The sequence below is a fragment of the Schistocerca cancellata genome, chromosome 7 (genome assembly GCF_023864275.1).
Source record: "Schistocerca cancellata isolate TAMUIC-IGC-003103 chromosome 7, iqSchCanc2.1, whole genome shotgun sequence".
Taxonomy (NCBI): domain Eukaryota; kingdom Metazoa; phylum Arthropoda; class Insecta; order Orthoptera; family Acrididae; genus Schistocerca; species Schistocerca cancellata.
Genome location: NC_064632.1, coordinates 368,269,021 through 368,294,861, shown reverse-complemented (window position 1 = coordinate 368,294,861; position 25,841 = coordinate 368,269,021). Strand labels below are relative to the sequence as shown.

The 25,841-nt window shown below is 39.0% G+C and overlaps 1 protein-coding gene across 1 annotated transcript in view; it reads right to left on the bottom strand.

Annotated features, from left to right (window-relative positions):
* LOC126092606 (protein turtle-like) overlaps window positions 1-25,841 on the bottom strand; it is an 855,628-nt gene that overhangs the window by 121,200 nt on the left and 708,587 nt on the right. Inside the window, exons 7-8 of the mRNA XM_049908305.1 lie at window positions 12,059-12,334; window positions 657-944 (exon numbers count right to left, since the gene is read on the bottom strand). Of these exons, the coding sequence (XP_049764262.1) occupies window positions 657-944; window positions 12,059-12,334 (564 nt within the window). The remainder of the gene's footprint in view (window positions 1-656; window positions 945-12,058; window positions 12,335-25,841) is intronic.

Below are 25,841 nucleotides of genomic sequence, written 5' to 3'. Positions count from 1 at the left end.
GAAATTCCATACTGATAGATGAAGATTAATACTAAATGAAAAATGCCCACTAAATGTAGGAATAAGGTTGTAAATCTTATGTCTGGAATTGTTTTAACTGTCAATGCATTTAAAAATAAAAGTATCTTTAAAGAAACTAGCAGCCAGCAATAATTTTAGACAGTAGATGAGTATTACTTTTGATCTAATGTCTGACTGAATATTAAGTAAAATGACTTTTTTGGAAAACAAAAATAGTGAGCTGCATTTTTGCATTTGTGTGTGTGTGTGTGTGTGTGTGTGTGTGTGTGTGTGTCTGTGGGCGCGCGCGCGCATAGCAACTTTCCTTCTTATAACATTATTACATTCCATACTGGATTTTCCATTGTTTAAAAATAGTAAAATGATGTCCATGTATAGATTAAATGAACAGAAAAGAAAAGAAAATTTATATATTCATTAAAATAATTTAACAATGACTCAATGTCAAAGGTGTATTGACAGAAACATTTCTGCCCTGCATTTCACAGTTTTCACACTTCATGCTTTTTTTGCATATATAAAATTTATTGACAGTCATAAAAACATTATTATTATTATTATTATTATTATTAAATACAAAAACTGTTTCACATAACTTATGAAAATGCATTAAAGTTTCAAATTTGCATACTCACATTCTACATTTAGAAATGCTGAGGCAGTCTGTGGTTCTCCGATACCATTGGTCACCTCACACATGAACTGCCCAGAGTCATCTGCAGCAACGGGATTTATAACTAAAGATCCATCCCGCTTCACAGTGACACGCGTCTCGAGGGAAGACACTTCTTTAATGGGAACTCCTTCTCTATACCACCGTACTGTCACATTGCCCGGCAATGCCTTTGCTTCACATGAGAATTGGACTTTCTCACCTTCCATCTTAGTTTGGTTTGAAGGAGGGACCATAATCACAGCCCCACCTAAAAAAACAAAGAATATCAGTATATGAATAGCACTAATGGTGTTCACATATTTCAACCTAAATAAATGAAAACAATTCATAATAGGATATTACAAGAATCTCGGAAATGAAAACAAGAAACACTAAAACAAAGGAAGTGTGGCCATGGTGGTCAAATAGGTAGAGCACTAGACTCCAGTTCTGAAGGTCCTAGGTTCAATTGTAGATAAGGGCAGTCATTATTCCTTGTTCCAATCCCTTGAGGGCAGACCAACGTCCACTCAGCCTGTTACCAAATGAGTAAGGTGATCTTTGCAGGAGTAAAAGGCAGCCCTGACAATGGGCCCACAACCCTTCTCCTCCCTCTGGATACAACCATCAAGCTGGAGTAACAAGAAACACAAGCCATCCCAACAGCTGAATCTTTTTCATTGATTACGGCCAATCTTGATGGTCAGAGTTGAAAGTTGCTTTCCGAAAGATCAGTAAAAAACCTAGTAAGCTGTGGATAACTAAGGGAATAAACTCTCATGCAAGAGGAAGAGGGAAATTTATGTAAAGGCCAGAGTAAATAAAGATCCAACATTACTCACACACTACAAAAAATACTATGGTATTTTAAGAAAATTCATTAAAATGTCAAGTAGTGTGTATATCCTAACAGAAATAAATAATGCAGATAGTAAGATTAAAATCATATGGGACTTTGTCAAATGGGAGACAGGACAGCCGCCAATGTACAAGATTCCACAACAATTAAACTAAATGACAATGTTGTGACTGATAATTCACAAGTTGCAAGTTCATTTAACAATCACTTTCTAAACATAGTGGCAAATACAGGATTAAATGATTCAGTTCAAGAAACAAGAGAATATATTAACAATGCCATTCCACAAAACTTTAAGCAACTAGAAGTAGCACCAACATCCTTTCACTGAAATTAATACAGTTATAAAAACTCTAAAAAGCAAAAGCTCTTATAAGATTGATGGCATTTCAAAGAGAATTCTGGAAAGTTGTCCCGACTTAAATAAGTAATGTCCTTAGGAATTCTTCCAGACAAGTTAACATATGCAACTTTTAGGCCAATTCATGAGAAATGTGACAAGACAGACTTAAACAATTATCATCCAACTTTTTCACTAACATCTTTTTGCAAAATATTTGAATATCCAAGAATAATTGCACTCTTAGGTGGAAAAAAAATTATTTAGCATAACAGAGTTTGGATTCCAGAAAGGTTACTTGACTGAGAATGCTACTTACATATTCGGTCATCAACCAGTACATGCATTAAATAATGATATATTGGCTGCTGGTATTTTTTGTAATTTCTCCATGGCCTTCAATTGTGTAAATCATGATATTCTTTTATAAAAAATCAAGTTTTATGAAATTGGGGGCTTTACACACAGCTGGTCTGAATCATACTTCACAAACAAAATGCAAAAGGTTGTGCTGAATAACTCAAACAATGTCAGAAAGGTAGGAAATGTTAGTGACTTGGGATAAAATCACGAAGGGAATCCCATTGGTTCCTTATGTATGTGAATTACCTTCAACTTAACATTCAACAAGCAAGACTATTCTACTGTTATAATAAATCCCGTTAGAGAGAAAGCAAAAGAGTAGTTAGTAAACGATGTTTTCCAAAGAATTATTAAGTGGTTCTCTGAAAATGGACCCTTCCTAAATTTTGAAAAAACACACTATATTCAAATCTGTACAACAAAACGTCATAACATCAACTGATATAGCACGTGAGCAGGAATCATTAAGTAAGGTAGAATGCTCAAAATTTTTGGGTGTACATATTGATCAAAACTTAAACTGGAAGAAGCATATTACTGAGCTTCTCACACAATTAAGTTCAGCTACTTTTGCTCTTCATATGATTGCTAGTCTTGGAAATAAACTTATCAACCGCCTGACATATTTTGCACATATCCACTCACCAATGTCGTATGGAATAATTTTCTGGGTAACTTACCACTTAGAAAGTATTAATTGCACAAAAGTAAGCAGTAAGAATATGTGGTATCCATCCATGAACATAATGTAGGCAGCTCTTCAAGGAGCTAGGCATTTTAACTGGACCATCACAATTTTTATTTTTTTTCTAATGAAATTTGTCATAAACAATCCATCATGATTTGAGAAGAACAGTGATGTACATACCTACAACACTAGAGGGAAAAAAACCTTTGCCAGCCATTGTTAAAGCCATCAATGGCTCAGAAATAAGCTCAATATGCAGCAATAAATTTTTTTATCATTTGCCCAATAACATAAAATGTCTGATACATAGCAAAGCAAGGTTTAAATATAATTTAAAATCATTTCTTCTGGACAACTCCTTCTATTCTACTGACTAATTTCTACTTAAAAACTGGTAGCTGGTATTTTTTTGAACAAAAACAGCACCTTGTTTTTAAATTTAGTTTTTTAAGTGAACTTGCATGAGTAGGAATAAAATGATATTGTGTCCATTAATGTTAGCACTAATCATGTATACATATCCTGTAAACTGACTAGTTCCACATCATTTCGATGAAAGAATCATTCAAAGATCTTTGGAACATGTAGTTATATGTTCCACTAACCTGTCTGCTAATGGTGCCTGAGCCCCATGTTCAACAGTGTGCACTGAATGGTGTACTCTGAAACACTTGTGTCTGCATCAACATTGTACTCTGTCACCAGATCTGCCACAGCCCCTATCCTGCTTTATTGGCAAGCCTCTGACCACATTCTGCAATGTGGCATGGATGTCCAGCACTTACTCACCTACTCCTGGTTGCGGTGTCCTTCAATTGTTTACCATGGATGCTCACAACGGTAGCATGCAGAAAGCTGACTTACTTTGCCATTTGAGAGATGCTTATTCTCAAGTGCTGGACCATAACAATCTGCCCTTTTTCAAAGTTATGTGTATGAGTAGATCTAACCATTTTCAGCCCTTATCATCACTAGAATGATTCCACTCTTTCAATTCTCCACTTGCGAAGTTTCCTTAATGTGTCGTGTGCCCATGTCACCAGCCAACAGTCTTACACTGGGCAGTGGTTCCAATGTTTTGGCTCATCAGTATATGTTATCCTGCACTGCCAACTGTAGGACAGGGAACCCAGTTAAAAATACACTTTCTCCCAGGTGAAAGTACACTTCTTCCCATGCCAAAGTACATTTTTTCATGTTAAATGACAAAATATTTTCTCTTGGAGCTGTTTCGAGGCACTTTAGGAAACAAAACCCAGCAAGAAACAACAAGATTTGTGATGCACAGCAACATGTACACTGTGTATTTTCCTTTCATGAAAGTATAAATACAAATGCCAGCAAGTACAACACAGTAGCTCCTGAAGCACTGAAACTGAGATGGTGCTGCACGATGTGCTTTTGTCAGCCAATCATACCAAACATCACATGACCTCATGAGTCAATGACAGTGGACATTCAGAGCATAGTACACAATGATGCAGCAAGCCAATAGCAACATCACTGTTAAGTAGCACGAACACACAAAAGGAAAAGTTAATGGTTAAAATTAATACATATACAGTATAACTACAAGAAAAGCTAGATTTTCATGTATAATATTGGTCCTTTGTAGCCTAAGTGGCTGGTCGTCAAAGTGTCAAGTTTTGAATGAGAGTCAAATACTCCATGATTTAAGAAATTCATCATACGTTCTCAAATGTAACATAATTCATCTTGCGTAAAAGGAAACTTACTTTGAAAGTAACACTTCTCAAACCACAATTCGGAATATTTTCCTGTGACATGTTATAAATGAAAACAGTTGTAATGAAGTACTTCATCCTAAAGCCTTTGACATATTTTTCTGATGGCAGACGCTTATGTATGCACTGAATTTTGTTGCTGCAAATGAAGCATTTTAATTGCAACTTGGTGTTATTCTCTCATTTATGTTTTATTGCTGCAGCATTATTCTGCAGTAGTGGGCTAAAGTAAAATTCTTCATTAGAGCTTCAATTCTTACGAATCAAAATGATAAAAATTTAACTGAAAACTAAAACAATGAGGAATTCCTGGAATTCTAAAAAATTCCCAGGTTTTTCCTGGATTTTTCATGGACGGAAAAGATGAAGAGCCCCTTTATGAGAAGTCTGGTTCCAGCAGGATGGTGCTACATCACACACACAAATGCTTAAATGGCAGTTTTTTGCAAAAGAGACTTGAATCATGCATTCAACATTATGGACATCACCCTGATGACATTATTCTTCAAAAATAAGTCTGGCCTACACTAAATGGCAAGTAATGAGCTTTGGTTTAATGACAATAAACATACATTTTTTAAAAAAATTGGCTGAGTATCCTTTATTTACAAACTGTGCATCTCCTGTGTGTCAACCTGTGTCACAGCAAGAACTACTGAATCCCAGTGAACAGGATTCATGCCCAGGACTAAGTGAGTCTACCTATTTTTATGTTAACACAGTCTACAATGACAGACCACTGAAATAGAAATGCATTCTGTCACTGACAAATATTGCACGCTTGACTGTCTGTCTCCGGTCTTCCGAATTCCTTTTCCTTTTGAGTGATCTTCATAAGCATGTCAGCTTAAGCAGTATAAGTAGTTTAGGCCTGTATGAACCCACGCAGTGGCTATTAAGTTAACATACCAATATTGTAGTGAACTGGCATGTTTGGATTTGAGAATTTAATTTCAGATAGCACAATTGGCTGACTAAACATTTTTAATGATTCATACGTTCACACTACATCACAATACAATGATTCTAAAATATGTTCTTACTGTTATAGTTATGTAAAACATAACAATTATTCTTCAGCACAAGAAAAGCATTCACTGCTCAGGTCTCTCTCTAAATTATCTTGTTAACATGTCTCTTCCACCTATTAAGGGCTCAACATGGAGTTTTCGAATAGGTGACATGAATCTGACAAAACTATCTTGGCAAGGTAATACAGAAAAATAAGGCAAAAATAGGTTTACCATACATCTGTGATTAGTTAGGACAGTCCCAGTTTGTAACAGCTGTCTGGGGGAATGACCTGGTTTGCAAAAAGTCCATAGTTTCAGAATATTATGATTGGCAAGAATTTTTTTAAACTTCTCGATCAATACGTTCGAAACTGCGTTTTTAAACATTCTCTTAAGGTCATGCTCCTGCCAGCCAACCTCTTAATAAGTGCTGACTTAAATGGGGAGACCTATTGCAGTAGCCACCAGAAAGGTCGCGGGAGGCGCACATTGGCACGGCGCGTCACGGATGGTAGTTGCCGCAAGTCCAGTTGTGTAGTAACACTGTTCACGTTTATGTCGCACTTCACTTAGCGTAGACCGGGACTGTGTCCTAGGCATGCCCGATGTTAACTGACTGGGCACGGCCCGTGCTGCCGGAGTTGTTGTTGTTGTTGTTATGCCGGCAGAGGTCGCGTCCGAATTCTCGCGTGCCCTCTGGTGGACGGGATTCTACTTGCGGCAACTACTGTCCGTGACGCGCCATGCCAATGTGCGCCTCCCGCGATCTTTCTGATGGCTACTGCACCTATCTAGTTCTGTCACAACTTTTTTACTTACTGTTAGTCATTTGGTAGCACAACAGGGACAATGTGCTTATGTTGTTTTTGTGTGAGCAATTGGTCTGCACATTTTTGGTCATTTTATTTCGATTCACTTTATGCTTCATCATTTAGCAGTGGGAAAAAAGAGTAAGTTCAATATTAGCCTACAACAAGAATACAATTTTCTGAAATTGTGTAACAACAGTAACAATGAGTGTACTTTGTACTGGATGATTTTCTATTGCACATAAAGGACAGGGTGATATTAAAGACCATATGAAAACAGCAAACATAGAAGTGCCTTAGTGCTACTGCTTCAGCAAACATAAGAGATTTCTTAAAGTTAGAAGTGGGAATTGTGATATGGAGTGTGCTGCTAAATGGGCTACATTTACATGCCATGCTGTTAGACACAAATCCTGTTTCAAAACAGTAGACTGCGCATCTAAACTGGTTGAAACATTATATGATCCAAAACTTATATCTTCTATATTGAGGCAACTATTGTTAACATTATTTTGCCATGATAATGTGTTCTTCGGAAACCATTAAAAACAGAAAAGCTGTTCCAGTGTAAAGTCAAGTGTCAGCACACCAGGTGGGAATGTAAGAGCAGAGAGGACTGTGAGACAACGTCAGCCAATTGCTTGCTGACTTACCTCTCTCCAGGACGACAACATGATGGCAGCACCCTCTACACGGAGAGGACATAAGCACCGCACCACCTGGCTGCAGCCCAGTTCTACTAGTTCTACAGAAGCATCAAGACCAGCGACCTGGATGGAATCCTCAGCTGTATTATTGCACTTGTATTAGGAACTATATATACTGAAGAGATTTCTTATTTACACACACCCATGCCCGAGGGAGGACTCGAACCTCCAATGGGGGGAGCCGTGCGGACCGTGACAAGGCGCCTCAGCCCACATGGCTACACCACGCGGCAAGAGGAATGCCTCGAGTTGTTGCAACAGTCTGAAGCCCACATAATTGCTTACAATGTACCAGATACAGTGAAACTCCATTACTTTCTGTCCACGGTAGGAAGAGCAATGTTTAGACTCCTTCAGAAATTGTTTCCTAACGCCACTTTGAGTGAACTTTCCAATGAGGAAGTTGTAGATTTGCTAACTAACTATTATGACCAACAAGTGAATGTGGTAGCAGCTAAGTACCAATTCTTTAATTGCAAGAAACCATCAGAACAAACTGATTTGCAGAATGTGATGAGGAAATGCAAATTCAATTGTGCTTATGGTGCTTTATATGCAGATGTTATGTTGTGTGATATGATTGTGTACAATGTAATGGACTTAGAGAACAGATTTTGAAACAGTCTGATCCGTCAGTCACTCGTATAGTGCAAATACTAGATCAGTACAGTTCAGGTGCCATGATGGCCGATAAATCTGAGCAGCCAAAAATTTGTTGAGTCGAGTCACCCCTTGCTTGCGACCAGCCCATTAGGCAGTGGCAGCCTGCATGCGCCATGCTGTGTAAACAGCTCTCCACTCATGCCATGTAAACAGCTCTCCATGCTCTGCAAACAGCTCTCTAAACAGGCTGCTACAGTGAATAGAATTAAGTCATGCCGTCGGTGCTATTCACGGCAGAAACGCCAAGACTGCCTGTCCAGACAAGCTCAGTGTTATGTTTGTGGCAAGAAAGGACATGTACAATCAGTATATTTGCAACGGAACAAAAGTAAGAATTCTGTCCACTCACGAAAACTTAGTCACAAGGCCTATGTAATCAGTCCAGTGTATTCAAATCCTGCTGCAGGCATTAGCAAAACTAGCAAGCAAACAGTTTCTTCCATACTCCACCAATCCAATAATTTTTTTGTTCATTTGCATATTAGTGGAAAACTTGTGAAATTTCAGTTGGACACGGGTGCCTCTGTTACATTGCTGGATCATAACACACATGAACTGTTAGGCTCCCCACGCCTGTCTAAAACTAGCATGCACCTGACGGCTTATAACAGACAAGACATTCCTGTTCTCAGAAAATGTACTTTGCCTGCCATGTATTGCTCACATACATGAACTGTGACTTTCACTGTGCTACAATCATACAAATGTGAGAATATATTTGGCCTTGATTCTTTTGATTTGTTTGGCTTTAAAAGTAAGGACAATGCGTTGTCAGTGACTGTCTTCAATGGAAAAGACAGTGTAGCTAGCTTGCTGAAGGAATTTCCAGAACTCTTTTCTGAAGGATCCGGCAAGGCTAAAAATTTTGTTGCAGATATTACTATGAAAGACAATGCTCAGCCAAAAATTTGTTGGGCCAGAACTTTTCCCATAGCATTACAGGACAAAGTCACTGTTGAACTTAAAGATGCATTGCTCAGTGATCGAAGCTTGGTTCACTATGATCCTGACAAACCAGCTATGTTGCAAGTTGATGCTTCCTCTTATGGAATTGGTGCAGTGCTTTCGCACAGATTTGGTGATAAAGACAGGACTATTGCTTTCGCATCAAAAGTGTTGTCCAAAGCTTAGTATAACTATTCACAAACAGAGAATGAGGCACTGGCTACTGTGTATGGTGTCACCAAATTCCACCACTATTTGTATGGCAGAAGACTGTCCATCGTAACAGATCACCATTTCATTCAACAAATCGCAAAGATGGGCTTTGTTGTTGTTCAATATCAGTATGAGATTGTGTATCATTTGACAGCTCAACATGGTAATGCAGATGCATTTTCACATCTTCGGATTGGCCCTTATACAGACTTTGACACTTCTGCTGCATTTTGCTGTCACATCGATGCTCAGATTCTGAATTGCTTCAATCCTTTTCTCTAAACTATAGGAAAATTGCACAGGCAACAGAAGCTGATTCAGATCTGGATATTTTGCTAAAATACATTCACACATCTTCGCCTCACTCAGTGGGTAGCATAAAGAGCTCGGTAGTGCGCCAATACTTTACACGTTGGCATAGCCTCACTGTACAGAAAGGTGAGATTCTTGTTTAAAATGACAGTGGACAGTCACATGTGTTGATCCCTAAAGCTTGAAAAAAAGAAGTGTGGTACTTACTTCACCAAGGACACCGGAGGATTGTTCGTATTGTAAGAAACAGTTAGCGCGTTGACACTGTACTTGGCAGGTTATGGACGTCCAAATAGAACAGATGATGTCACAGTGTCACGAATGTGTGGAAAATCAGTCCGCTCTGTCACAAAACTTCTCTGCTTGACCTAAGTCATAATCACAAAGGCAATGTGTGCAAATAGAATTTTTGAGACCTTTTTGGAAGACTCATTGATTAATTGTGGTAGACTCGTATATCAAGTGCCCTTTTGCTGTGCCAATGAACTCCACAACATCACGAAGCACAATTCAGGTATTGTCCTCGAAGGTTTACCTGAAGTCACAGTGTCACACAGTGGCCCTCAGTTCACATCAAATGAATTTGAAACATTCTGTGAACGCAATGGCGTACAGCATCTAACTGGTGCACCGTTCCATCCACAGTACAACGGTGAAGTGGAACATTTTGTCAGAACCTTCAAGCAGCAGATGGTCAAACTTCGAATAGCACATACAGGGATCAAGCTTTGCAACTGTTTCTCACCTCCTATCGTTCGCATCCACGAGATTGACCATCGCCAGTGGAAGTTCTTCACGGCCGCTGTCATCGGACACTGCTCCACCTGTGATCAGTATCCGGCGCCAAAGGAAGGCTGCAAGTATCACTTCACGCTGCATGATATTGTGTTTTCCAGGGTTTTTAGAAGCAGCAGACAGTGGGCACAATGCAAGATTCTTCGTGGACTTGACGCATGCATGTATCTCATTTCAGGCCCAGACAGATTGCAGCACTAGCATCACAATCAAATTCGCCACTGTCATGTACATGGTAATCCTTCTGTGTCTCTTCCCCCAGATTCATGAATCCCAAGGACAGCGCGGCCACAGCAGCTGCCAGAGGGTGTCACCATGACACCGCGGGACGACCCCATGGAGACAGAGCGTTCGCCTCCTCCGCCTCCTCTTGTCCTACTAATGGAGCTAGACCCGCCCACACTGCAGCAGCCGACACCTTTTGCATCTGGTTATGAGCCTCAGGAAGTGGACACATTCCCTTCTGGTCATTTTCCGGGATCCGTTTCTGCCAGAGCGAAGGCTGGATGGCAGGGTATGACCAAAAGCCTGACGTCCCCTGCAGCCAGAGATTCCTGTCCAGCACAGTGTCCATGATCCTGCCTCCCCTCCCATTGTCAAGCTCCTTATATGACAATGGTCCATCACTTTGGGGGAGAGATGTTCCAGAGCCGCCAGGCGGGAACGTTAGAGCAGAGAAGACTGTTAGATGACGTATTGGTATTAAGGAATCCCATGAATGCCAAGACAGCTTATTTAGACTAAACAATTAATAGACCAACTAATAAAACTCAGAAGGGTTTTAAAGAACATAAGAAGGTACACTAAACTGCAAAATTTGTGTTTTAAAGGCAGTTTAAAAAACACCAATTTTAGGTTAGTTACAGTGGGTGACTATCACCTGTTACTAGTTACACACTAAATAATTATACTGAGTGAAAAATGCTACACTATCAGCAACACAATATGGACATATCTATTCATTCAGATTATGAATATTAACTTTCAACAATGTATTCAGATAAATCAGATTTCTTCCTTGCAATATTTTTTACACTGTGCTACAAGAGCCAGTCTGCTCTGTGTTACTAAAGGACAGGAGGGAGGACGACTGCAGTTTAATGTCCATTCAGTGTCAAAGTCCTTAAAGACTGGGCACACGTTTGGATAGCAGAAGGAGTGGGAAGTAAACTAGACAAGTCTTCTTCAATTAAACCACACTGATATTTCAATTAATCAATTATGGAAACAAAAGAAAACTTTAATCATGATGTTCAGATGAAGATTTGAATCCCACTCCTTCCATGGGCAAGTCAAGTGTGATAAATACAATGAACACTTGATGGTGTTAGTAAAAACTCAGACAGATCCTAAATGTGCTGTCTACATTTTGACACAAGTGTGTCAATTACCATCATGCTTAAGCTGAAAGCTTATTCAGAACAATTTGAAAGTGTGTTATTAATAAAAAGCCTAATTACTAGTAAGCAGCAACCATTCAAATGAACCAAATTTGATAGATTTTCAGAATCTGAAGTTTCTTCATCTAGCAATATACACAGAACAGACTGGTGGAAATAGGCCTATTCCAATCATGAATATGAGAGTCAGAATCATTAGTTACAGGACACACTGATGAGCAGAAAGATAGAAGGAAACAATGAAAAATCACTTTCTTCTCCACGTGATCCCTTTTGTTCTTTTCTCTCTTTCTGTTGATAAAGACTCTGGACCGAAAAGCTAGTATATCTGTCGCCTATTTCTAATGTGATTTTCTGCTGCCACTTGGTAAAGATCTAATCTGAATGTAGTTTCATTTTGATCAGCTTTTCTTCTTTACTATTCAAGTATTATATATTTGCTACCACTATCATGGTGCCTCACAGAAATCTTACATAACTACAATAGATATTGCGCCACTGTTACAGTGAAGGAAAAATTTCATATTTACCAGCAATGATCACTCTTGCTGTGTGACTGATTTGTCCTTCTCCATTTCTTGCAATACATGTGTAATCCCCAATATCCTCATGCCGGATATTGGAAATTCGTAACTCAGTCCCATCGTTAAAGATGCCAATAGTGGCTGAGGGCTCCACCGGATTGGCATCTTTGTACCAAAGTATTTCCGGTGTGGGCGTACCCTCGGCCTGGCAATTTAGAATTATTGCATCGCCCAAATTTACATAAATAATATCTTCTGGTGTAACACTGAACCTTGGAGGTGCTGCAAAGGAACAATAATGTGAGTTTGTTGGTATTTTCAATTTAACATTTTCAGTCAATCATTTTTAGCAAGGCATGTATAAACAAAAACAAGTGCAAAGAATGCACACATACAAATAAAAATTTCATGTACACACTAACAATAGGAGATTTTGATATGGAGAAGATAAGGTAGGTACTCAGTGTTAAATTTAAAATCTCTTGAAGTTTCATAAACATATAACTGAGAGGGCAGGGCACCAAATGCCTTTAAGCTAACAAGCTGAATGGTAAACTTGTATACAAAAAGTAGTTTAGGCCTTCATATATCTATTTTACTTAAAAGTAAATTTAGAAACACAGTACATAAATGTACATAATCATAAGCCTATGTAGTTACTGTCAGTCTATTACTCATCAGTGCATGTTATGGGTCAATGATCTGTCCACTCAAGTATTACTAATACTCCATCCAGGATTTTCTACTAGGCTGGTGCAATAAATGTCTTAGAAGTAAACAATGTGTGCTCAGAAGTACAAAACAGAGTGGACAGCAAGAAACCAAGAGCCTATTTACTGTGGTGTAAGGATCTTTTCTTCCAGACTTTCACCCTTTTCAGTGCTATAATATATTAAAATTATGTTTGAAATATGACAAACATAAAAGTGAAATATCATTTGAAACAAGCTAAGTGAAAAAATGTACCAAGTGTTTGAAACTTTGTCCAGTACAATGATACTGGAAACTGTAGGGGAACAAACTATAAAATAAATAAACTTTAAAGCGAGCAACAGGCTGAAGTACAGTATTTTACCAAGATTAATATCTCAGATAGATAACAGAAAAATAAACATATATGGAAAAGGGACATAGGGTTTCCGACACTACCAGATGATTCTCTGGAAAATTTACAAAGTTGTTATGAATAACTGTGTAACACACAAGGAGGTGTAGAATATACAAATTTCCTTTTATGTAATAATTCGCTTCAATATATGTAACAGAGCATTGGTGAACTGATGAATACACATGCTCAAACATTTATATGTGTACTAAACTGTATCATAAGCAAATGCAATTCTTGCAATGAGAATCTCTCCTGACTCAAATTATGTTTCATGCACATTCACCCTAATATGTCTCCAGAGTAAGAAACTTTGGCAATGATTTATCATTTCACTGGTTGCTCAGCTCTGTGGCTGTGGATTATACTATTTTAAGAAATACAGCAACCAGCCATTTCTTATATATGTTTTTACTAATGCCAATGTGTGTTTTGGACTTTCACCCATCTTCAATTTGCATAATACATATCTGAATCTTCAGTAACATCATTATCAGAACATCGACAATAATTGAGATAATGCCTCTGGCTCTCAGTTCTGCATGTTGTTATTCTGATTTTTGCACTTATGGTTGTGGCACAAACACTTTCCCACTTGCATCTTGCACAAAAATAGCACAGTATCTGCCATGTTGCCAACTGTCAGTTGTCAGTCACAGTACTGATGAGTTGGAGCAGCACTGAATTGTATATAATTCATTTAATATCCAAAGGCAAATCTTAGAGAAGTCTGATAATACATCTTCATGGAACAGATGCTGTCTCTGTTTACCTAACTATTATGCTTCGCTCCAATCTGTCATGGATAGTAGTGAATGGTTATGTCAATTGAAGGTGGAAGGGGAGGGAGCTAGGAGAAAGAAAAGGAAAGAGAAGGAACTAATGATATCAGCTGCATCAGGTTACTTTATGTGGAACTAGTGGTGATGAGTGAAAATGTGTGCCAGACTGGGACTCGAACACAGATCTCCTACTCACGAGGCAGTTGTGTTAAGCACTGCACCACCTGGACGCAGTGTTTATCACAACTGCACAGACTTCCTCGGCATGCTTCCCAGCTGATCCACACTCTCACCTAGCATCACCTATCCACAGCCCCGTCATGTCCTACATGCTCTCTAATTTTTAGATTCCCGCTGGAGGTCGAACATAAATGTGCATCTGCACTGAAGGTTGTGGATTCATTGTCCATTGAGGCAAATCAATTACATGAACACTTAGCGTCTGTCAGACACTATGCATTCATGTGACTGTGAACGGAGGAGACATGTAGCAATTTCAGTAACCTAATGTTCCTGAAAGTAAAGCTGTCCACAATCTTAAGATTAGTTCGAAACCACAATTCTGGACTACGTATGGTCCTATTGGAGGTGATAAGCATTTTTCATCTTCTGTTCTATCAACCAACTTACACAACCAATTTAAACCTACAGTTTAATGTGGATACTGAACTGCATGGACCGAACATTCTTCTTGTAGTTCCATTATTGGTACAGTAATTGAACTCCCCACCCCATGAACCATGGACCTTGCCGTTGGTGGGGAGGCTTGCGTGCCTCAGTGATACAGATAGCCGTACCGTAGGTACAACCACAACGGAGGGGTATCTGTTGAGAGGCCAGACAAACGTGTGGTTCCTGAAGAGGGGCAGTAGCCTTTTCAGTAGTTGCAGGGGCAACAGTCTGGATGATTGACTGATCTGGCCTTGTAACAATAACCAAAACGGCCTTGCTGTGCTGGTACTGCGAACGGCTGAAAGCAAGGGGAAACTACGGCCGTAATTTTTCCCGAGGGCATGCAGCTTTACTGTATGATTAAATGATGATGGCGTCTTCTTGGGTAAAATATTCCGGAGGTAAAATAGTCCCCCATTCGGATCTCCGGGCGGGGACTACTCAAGAGGATGTCGTTATCAGGAGAAAGAAAACTGGCGTTCTACGGATCGGAGCGTGGAATGTCAGATCCCTTAATCGGGCAGGTAGGTTAGAAAATTTAAAAAGGGAAATGGATAGGTTAAAGTTAGATATAGTGGGAATTAGTGAAGTTCGGTGGCAGGAGGAACAAGACTTCTGGTCAGGTGACTACAGGGTTATAAACACAAAATCAAATACGTGTAATGCAGGAGTAGGGTTAATAATGAATAGGAAAATAGGAATGTGGGTAAGCTACTACAAACAGCATAGTGAACGCATTATTGTGGCAAAGATGGATACGAAGCCCACGCCTACTACAGTAGTACAAGTTTATATGCCAACTAGCTCTGCAGATGACGAAGAAATTGAAGAAATGTATGATGAAATAAAAGAAATTATTCAGATAGTGAATGGAGACGAAAATTTAATAGTCATGGGTGACTGGAATTCGAGTGTAGGAAATGGGAGAGAAGGAAACGTAGTAGGTGAATATAGATTGGGGCTAAGAAATTAAAGAGGAAGCCGCCTGGTAGAATTTTGCACAGAGCACAACTTAATCATAGCTAACACTTGGTTTAAGAATCATGATAGAAGGTTGTATACATGGAAGAACCCTGGAGATACTAAAAGGTATCAGATAGATTATATAATGGTAAGACAGAGATTTAGGAACCAGGTTTTAAATTGTAAGACATTTCCAGGGGCAGATGTGGACTCTGACCACAATCTATTGGTTATGACCTGTAGATTAAAACTGAAGAAACTGCAAAAAGGTGGGAATTTAAGGAGATGGGACCTGGATAAACTGAAAGAACCAGAGGTTGTAGAGAGTTTCAGGGAGAGCATAAAGGAACAGTTGACAGGAATGGGGGAAAGAAATACAGTAGAAGAAGAATGGGTAGCTTTGAGGGATGAAGTAGTGAAGGCAGCAGAGGATCAAGTAGGTAAAAAGACGAGGGCTAGTAGAAATCCTTGGGTAACAGAAGAAATATTGAATTTAATTGATGAAAGGAGAAAATATAAAAATGCAGTAAATGAAGCAGGCAAAAAGGAATACAAACGTCTCAAAAATGAGATCGACAGGAAGTGCAAAATGGCTAAGCAGGGATGGCTAGAGGACAAATGTAAGGATGTAGAGGCTTATCTCACTAGGGGTAAGATAGATACTGCCTACAGGAAAATTAAAGAGACCTTTGGAGATAAGAGAACCACTTGTATGAACATCAAGAGCTCAGATGGAAACCCAGTTCTAAGCAAAGAAGGGAAAGCAGAAAGGTGGAAGCAGTATATAGAGGGTCTATACAAGGGCGATGTACTTGAGGACAATATTATGGAAATGGAAGAGGATGTAGATGAAGATGAAATGGGAGATACGATACTGCGTGAAGAGTTTGACAGAGCACTGAAAGACCTGAGTCGAAACAAGGCCCCCGGAGTAGACAACATTCCAGTAGAACTACTGACGGCCTTGGGAGAGCCAGTCCTGACAAAACTCTACCATCTGGTGAGCAAGACGTATGAAACAGGCGAAATACCCTCAGACTTCAAGAAGAATATAATCATTCCAATCCCAAAGAAAGCAGGTGTTAACAGATGTGAAAATTACCGAACAATCAGTTTAATAAGCCACAGCTGCAAAATACTAACACGAATTCTTTACAGACGAATGGAAAAACTAGTAGAAGCCGACCTCGGGGAAGATCAGTTTGGATTCCGTAGAAATACTGGAACACGTGAAGCAATACTGACCTTACAACTTATCTTAGAAGAAAGATTAAGGAAAGGCAAACCTACGTTTCTAGCATTTGTAGACTTAGAGAAAGCTTTTGACAATGTTGACTGGAATACTCTCTTTCAAATTCTAAAGGTGGCAGGGGTAAAATACATGGAGCGAAAGGCTATTTACAATTTGTACAGAAACCAGATGGCAGTTATAAGAGTCAAGGGGCATGAGAGGGAAGCAGCGGTTGGGAAGGGAGTGAGACAGGGTTGCAACCTCTCCCCAATATTCAATCTGTATATTGAGCAAGCAGTAAAGGAAACAAAAGAAAAATTTGGAGTAGGTATTAAAATCCATGGAGAAGAAATAAAAACTTTGAGGTTCGCCGATGACATTGTAATTCTGTCAGAGACAGCAAAGAACTTGGAAGAGCAGTTGAACGGAATGGATGGTGTCTTGAAGGGAGAATATAAGATGAACATCAACAAAAGCAAAACGAGGATAATGGAATGTAGTCGAATTAAGTCGGGTGATGCTGAGGGTATTAGATTAGGAAATGAGACACTTAAAGTAGTAAAGGAGTTTTGCTATTTGGGGAGCAAAATAACTGATGATGGTTGAAGTAGAGAGGACATAAAATGTAGACTGGCAATGGCAAGAAAAGCGTTTCTGAAGAAGAGAAATTTGTTAACATCGAGTATAGATTTAAGTGTCAGGAAGTCATTTCTGAAAGTATTTGTATGGAGTGTAGCCATGTATGGAAGTGAAACATGGACGGTAAATAGTTTGGACAAGAAGAGAATAGAAGCTTTTGAAATGTGGTGCTACAGAAGAATGCTGAAGATTAGATGGGTAGATCACATAACTAATGAGGAAGTATTGAATAGAATTGGGGAGAAGAGGAGTTTGTGGCACAACATGACTAGAAGAAGGGATCAGTTGGTAGGACATGCTCTGAAGCATCAAGGGATCACCAATTTAGTATTGGAGGGCAGCGTGGAGGGTAAAAATCGTAGAGGGAGTCCAAGAGATGAATACACCAAGCAGATTCAGAAGTATGTAGGTTGCAGTAGGTACTGGGAGATGAAGAAGCTTGCACAGGATGGAGTAGCATGGAGAGCTGCATCAAACCAGTCTCAGGACTGAAGACAACAACAACAACAATTGAACTCCTTGACAAATTTCAGCAATTTCAGTTCCTTATTGTTGTTTCCTCGAGTCTTTCAGTGCTCTGTCAAATTCTTCACGCAGTATCATATCTCCCATTTCATCTTCATCTACATCCTCTTCCATTTCCATAATATTGTCATCAAGTACATCGCCCTTGTATAGACCCTCTATATACTCCTTCCATCTTTCTGCTTTCCCTTCTTTGCTTAGAACTGGGTTTCCACCTGAGCTCTTGATATTCATACAAGTGGTTATCTTTTCTTCAAAGGTCTCTTTAATTTTCCTGTAGGCAGTATCTATCTCACCCCTAGTGAGATAAGCCTCTACATCCTTACAATTATCCTCTAGCCATCCCTGCTTAGCCATTTTGCACTTCCTGTCGATCTCATTTTTGAGACATTTGTATTCCTTTTTGCCTGCTTCATTTACTGCATTTTTATATTTTCTCCTTTCATCAATTAAATTCAGTATTTCTTCTGTTACCCAAGGATTTCTACTAGGCCTCATCTTTTTACCTAGTTGATCCTCTGCTGCCTTCACTACTTCATCCCTCAAAGCTACCCATTCTTCTTCTACTGTATTTCTTTCCCCCATTCCTGCCATTTGTTCCCTTACACTCTCCCTGAAACTCTGTACAACCTCTGGTTTAGTCAGTTTATCCAGGTCCCATCTCCTTAAATTCCCACCTTTTTGCAGTTTCTTCAGTTTTAATCTACAGTTCATAACCAATAGATTATGGTCAGAGTCCACATCTGCCCCTGGAAATGCCTTACAATTTAAAACCTGGTTCCTAAATCTCTGTCTTACCCGGGAGTAGACAACATTCCATTAGAACTACTGACGACCTTGGAAGAGCCAGTCCTGACAAAATTCTACCATCTGGTGAGCAAGATGTATGAGACAGGCGAAATACCCTCAGACTTAAAAAAAAATAATAATTCCAATCCCAAAGAACGCAGGTGTTGACAGATGTGAAAATTACCAAACTATAAGTCACAGCTGCAAAATACTAACGTGAATTCTTTACAGACGAATGGAAAAACTGGTAGAAGCCGACCTCGGGGAAGATCAGTTTGGATTCCGTAGAAATATTGGAACACGTGAGACAATACTGACCCTACGGCTTATCTTAGAAGCTAGATTAAGGAAAGGCAAACCTATGTTTCTAGCATTTGTAGACTTAGAGAAAGCTTTTGACAATGTTGACTGGAATACTCTCTTTCAAATTCTGAAGGTGGCAGGGGTAAAATACATGGAGCGAAAGGTTATTTACAATTTGTACAGAGAGCAGATGGCAGTTATAAGAGTTGAGGGGCATGAAAGGGAAGCAGTGTTTGGGAAGGGAGTGAGACAGAGTTGTAGCCTCTCCCCGATGTTATTCATCTGTATAGTGAGCAAGCAGTGAAGGAAACAAAAGAAAAATTTGGAGTAGGTATTAAAATCCATGGAGAAGAATTAAAAACTTTGAGGTTCGCCGATGACATTTTAATTCTGTCAGAGACAGCAAAGGACTTGGAAGAGCAGCTGAACGGAATGGACAGTGTCTTGAAAGAAGGATATAAGATGAACATCAACAAAAGCAAAACGAGCATAATGGAATGTAGTCGACTTAAGTCGGGTGATGTTGAGGGTATTAGATTAGGAAATGAGACACTCAAAGCAGTAAAGGAGTTTTGCTCTTTGGGGAGCAAAATAACTGATGATGGTCGAAGTAGAGAGGATATAAAATGTAGACTGGCAATGGCAAGGAAAGCGTTTCTGAAGAAGAGAAATTTGTTAACATCGAGTATAGATTTAAGGGTCAGGAAGTCGTTTCTGAAAGTATTTGTATGGAGTGTAGCCATGTATGGAAGTGAAACATGGATGATAAATAGTTTAGACAAGAAGAGAATAGTTTTCGAAATGTGGTGCTACAGAAGAATGCTGAAGATTAAATGGGTAGATCACGTAACTAATGAGGAAGTATTGAATAGAATTGGGGAGAAGAGGAGTTTGTGGCACAACATGACTAGAAGAAGGGATCAGTTGGTAGGACATGCTCTGAAGCATCAAGGGATCACCAATTTAGTATTGGAGGGCAGCGTGGAGGGTAAAAATCGTAGAGGGAGACCAAGAGATGAATACACCAAGCAGATTCAGAAGTATGTAGGTTGCAGTAGGTACTGGGAGATGAAGAAGCTTGCGCAGGATAGAGTAGCATGGAGAGCTGCATCAAACCAGTCTCAGGACTGAAGACCACAACAACAACAACAACAACAACAACAACAACATTGTTGTTTCCTAATGTCAACATTATACTCTGTACTCCCCATGGTTGCTGCATTTAATAAATAATGTGCTGGTACCTTGCTGCTTTCCACATCACAGTTTTGCTGACATTCATGTCATCCGCTCCATGCTAGTAAACAATCAGCTACAATCCAGACTGACAGTTCATGTCTTGTGCATTATGCGGATTCTGATGGTATTGCTTCCACCATCAACCATCAGAGTCTTTCTTCCACTAATAAAGTTTCTCATGAACATCAGAAAAAAAGAAGTGCAATAGCTATGACTACTAGTTAAGAAGCACTGTAGAACACAGAGAGGGGAAAAAAAAAATTCTCAAGATGTTCATCTGGACTGTACTCCTGTAAGGCTCTGAAAGAAGAATACTGCTGAAGACAGACAGAATTTGACTTTGGAGTAGATTAACGTGGGCCAGTTGGACACACACATCACACACACACACACACACACACACACACACACACACACACACAAATCCAATGAGGATAATTTTGAAGGAGATCAATGAGCAAAGAAACCGCCTAGCAACTGCCCAAAAAAGTTTTAGTTTTTATGATGAAAACTGCATTAAACATACCCTGGATAAACTTTAGACGACACTACGCATTCGACCTTGTTAGCTTAATCATCTCAAAATCAAATTACCATCTACCAACAAAAACCAGATCTCTCACTATGCTACAGATCAGTATGTTAATACAATCAAGATTTCAGGAGATTGGGGGGGGGGGGGTTCCAATATCACACTTTAGCCCTTACTATACACAAAATCTTTGACATGTTTAAAATGCTCATAATTATACACTGAATCAAATCTGTATTACTAAGGATAAAATAAATTTATTTAAAAAGAAAGATGATGAGACTTACCAAACAAAACAAACACAAACATACACACAAAAATCTAGCTTTCGCAACCAACGGTTGCCTCGTCAGGAAAGAGGGAAGGAGAAGGAAAGACAAAAGGATATGGGTTTTAAGGGAGAGGGTAAGGAGTCATTCCAATCCCGGGAGCGGAAAGACTTACCTTAGGGGGGAAAAAGGACAGGTATACACTCGCACACACACACACACATATCCATCCGCATATACACAGACATGTCTGCTTGTGTCTGTGTATATGCGGATGGATATGTGTGTGTGTGCGAGTGTATACCTGTCCTTTTTTCCCCCTAAGGTAAGTCTTTCCGCTCCCGGGATTGGAATGACTCCTTACCCTCTCCCTTAAAACCCATATCCTTTTGTCTTTCCTTCTCCTTCCCTCTTTCCTGACGAGGCAAACGTTGGTTGCGAAAGCTAGATTTTTGTGTGTATGTTTGTGTTTGTTTGTGTGTCTATCGACCTGCCAGCGGTTTTGTTTGGTAAGTCTCATCATCTTTCTTTTTAAATATATTTTTCCCACGTGGAATGTTTCCCTCTATTATATTCATAAGGATAAAATAAATTGTATTAAAAATGAATACATTGAGAAATTTGCAACATTTGGAAATCATACATCACTAGCCTCCTACCTGTGGACCTGGTACTGTGACAAAATTTATATCATGCATTCATCTACAAACAAATATTACAGTCCAACCAACAGCCTCTGGAAGCAATCAAGCAGTCATCATTTCTTGCTAAACACAGGGAATAGTTGTCAGTGGTGGCCTGACTAGAAAGGGTAGGTGCAGCAAACAATAAACATTCTATGTGCATAACGACAATTTCTCAGTGAAGAACTCAAGGGTATAGAATTCAACAAAACAAAGGACCAAATATTGTTTTAACAGTAGTGTTAAAATTTGTAAATAAGATTCATGTAAGATGATTCTCGATGACTGGGGAAGGCAGACTGTTTTCCAGCGTTTACTGCACCCCCTAGTTTCACCTTGGTTTAACATTTCATAAATATACACAAAACTAGACTTAAAGCACAGATAATTCCATAACTAATGAACAGGTATCCATTAACAGACATCTTATTTCTAGAACCAACTCCTCTTGTTAAGCATTCATGCTCTACAGATGTTATGGTTTCTAAATCTAACATCATAGTGGTTCAAATGTCATTAATGAGTTTAACAGTTAAAGTCATTTGTGACTGAAATTATAGCAAACTAATTTAACTATCTGCAGGAAATGTACTGGCAAACTGCAAATAATTTAGTGATGCTACCTTTGAAACAAGAAAATTCATTTAATTACGTTAATATTCACCAATAAAATCATTTTCTCCAAGCGAAATATAAGAACACATTTGTTATTCATTATCAATAAATTAATACCTTATTGAAAAGCCTTGTCGAAAACTATCTCACTTTGCACACGGAAATTAACCGGATTCTTTTTTACATTACAATAACATGCAAGATGGATTTGCACCTGAAATTTGAATAATTTGAGAGCAATTCGTGTTATTGGAATGATGTATACTGGCAGTCCTTTCCAGTTACTTGAATCATATCAGAGCAAAACTATATTCTAGAAATGTTACATTAGTGGAGTTGCAAAACAGAGAACTAAGGTGAAATTTTAATTTACACCACAGTTTTTCTGATACTGCATGTTAATACAGAAACTGAATTCATGTTCTAGTCTTTTATGAGCTGTCCATTAGTCCTACAAGCCAACACATCCAAGTTCATCGCATAGATTTAACCACCTACCCCTTCTATCTTACAGACTCTTGAAATTAGCTCGTGGATAAAGAGGCAAACCATGCTACTGTAGTCACTCAGAATTAATTGCCTCGTAATTACATTTCAGCACAAATTCTGCTCCAGAACATCTGTTTCACAGTGACTGTTAAACTGACATTAGCTCACGTAATGCGTACATCACACTTTCACATAAGCCTTTACAAACTACAGCTGGCATGTTCTTTGTTGATAGGCGACTCCATACATTTTAATATATTATTTTCTGGAAATTTTCGGGGAAGGCTACAATTACTTTTGTTTTAACTGGAAGTTATATGCTTATCTCCATTTTTGTAGGTACGGCATGTGTTACAAAGTCATTATATGCCTTTCTGAAAACATACGCCTACCTTGATTCACTGACTGACAAGAAAAAGCACAATACACAAGGGTATCCTACTCTACCGGAAAAACTCTGTTACGAGAGAAATTATTCGTACTGCTGCTATGTGGCACAATGACTTTTCTAGTCTTTTCAATAACTGTTCATTTGAAACTTACTTCTAGTACATATGGTGTTTTGTTTGAGTAAATCTAATAAAAAAATTTCTGTCAAAAATTTAGGCGTATTAAATTTGAAAGCAACACTGTTTCTATCATTGCCATTGCCTGAAACAGCCTGATTTTCATCAGTTGTTATAGGTTTCTCATTTCATGATATTCTGGAAAATACCAATGTAATCAAGAAAAATACGAAACTGCCAATAGCAGTTTAAGAAGTAGCTGTTCGGCAAGGATACACTTAGGCCTAAGCAATAAAGGGACAATTTATAGTTAATATACGGAAACAATGAACTGACATTTGGGTGAATATCATTTTCGTAATACTAACAGTTTTATTTTTTTGGTCTTCTTGACATCATTTCGAAAGTTTTTCCACAACTGTTGACAGTCAGTCTACAGACTCTTCTCCATTACATGTTACCCTGATTTTCTAGCACAAGGTACATTAAATATGCCAACGCCCACCTGTTCCAGTTTTATCTTTGTCTGTCACATGGGCTACAGTGTTCAAAGTGTAAGTTTTCGCTAGAAGTTTTATCGAAACATCACATTTACGTATACTTCCATTATATTATTTTATTAACTACACCTAGCGCAAACTGAGCTCTTTACGTGGTTTATAATCGTTCTTACCGAGTTGTCCACGTAAGTGAGTCACGAATTTGGACTTTTCATACACTTCTCGAACATCTCTCTTCGGTTATGCAAAGGTATTTATTATGTCAGCGGAATGTGACTTATTCATAATATGCCATGGGGAAGGGAGAGATAGAGGAGTACTCATGTGCACCTGTGCAGTGAGTTTTGTACGAAGCAACAATACGAATTTAGTAACGTCTCGCGGAAGTAAACAGTGCTTAAATGTTCTTGACGGCGGTAATGATAATTATTGTTACTAACGCAATATCAGTTCTCAAAAGCAACACTGTGAATTAGTTTACACGTTATGCTAACAAACCCTTGCTTTTTTATCTCTCGCAATGAGCCGCGAAATGCTTCTTCATACATTGGAAAAAAAACGTCATACAGTGTAAAGAAAGATTCTCCAGCTGCCACAATGCAACATACACTATTTGTTATTAATTGTTACTGTTAAATCTGTAGCGGTGGTGAGGCTGTCGGCCGCTAGGAAACACTAGCAGTCCGAAGTATTCCCATTATTACCGATTTCTGACTACTCAGGGAGAGGTGGCTGGGTAGGCCTCCGCTACGGGCACAAGCAGGGAGGGAGCAGAAAAAAGGTAGTTGATTTTTACAATTAACAGGGAGAAGTGCCTGTATGTTCTCCTACTCCACGTGTTCTTATGTTCTGTCTGCGAAGAGTCCTGTCTCTCGGCCGCCATTGTAAACGCACGCTGTTGTAATACGGCCCTTTTTATAGTCTGATGTCGTAAAGTAGCATTATAAACAAATGACTCTTGCAGAGCAGACATCTATCACTAACATGGTTTATGTGTAGGCTGCGATATCTACCTGGGACCACATCGGGACACTCCGGGATGTGGGTGTAGATATGAAGTAAGAAGTTTATGTAACGTAAGTATTTTTTATTTTACAAACAATTACATGGAACTTGTCGCACAGTAGTTCTCGTACATCGTATTTGTTAGGAAAATTTCATCTTTTCTAGGAAGTCTTTTTTTCCCTTTTACGTATGTATAAAACTCCACGCAGGTCAGCCTGTAGTTAAACTGGCACTGTTAAGACAGATTCCACAGTCTCTGGGAGCAATCGGTTTCTTTCATCAGTCCACTGCGCCGACATCAGCAAAAACTTTTTCCACAGTGACGCTATTTGCGGGAATAGAAAACAAATATTCGCATAATTTTAGATGTTGACATTAGTGTTCAGGATTTTCGGTTTCCTTAAAAAAGTAAATCCACTTTTATTCCACCGAGTGTTCAGATTTCCATTCTTCCGAGTAACGCTTGGTTTCTAAAAAGCTCATTTGGTACATACATTAGCCGGCCGAGGTGGCCGAGCGGTTCTAGGCGCTACAGTCTGGAGCTGCGCGGCCGCTACGGTCGCAGGTTCGAATCCTGCCTCGGACATGGATGTGTGTGATGTCCTTAGGTTAGTTAGGTTTAAGTAGTTCTAAGCTCTAGGGGACTGATGACCTTAGAAGTTAAGTCCATAGTGCTCAGAGCCATTTGAACCCATTTGATACATATATTCCTGAAAACACTTGTCTCCTGAAATCTTCACGGCATTTCTAGTCAGGTATACAATAGCATTTTCAATCATCATCCAGTCTGGGGTGTCAGATAGCGACTTCCAATGAAATACTTGATATTTATTAAAAGAAATAGTCAATTTCTCTAACTCGTCAGATGCTGTGGCATAGAAAGCCATCACGTCTTCCTCAAATTTCGAAATCGAAGTAAGTATTTCTTAGCCAATGCACTCA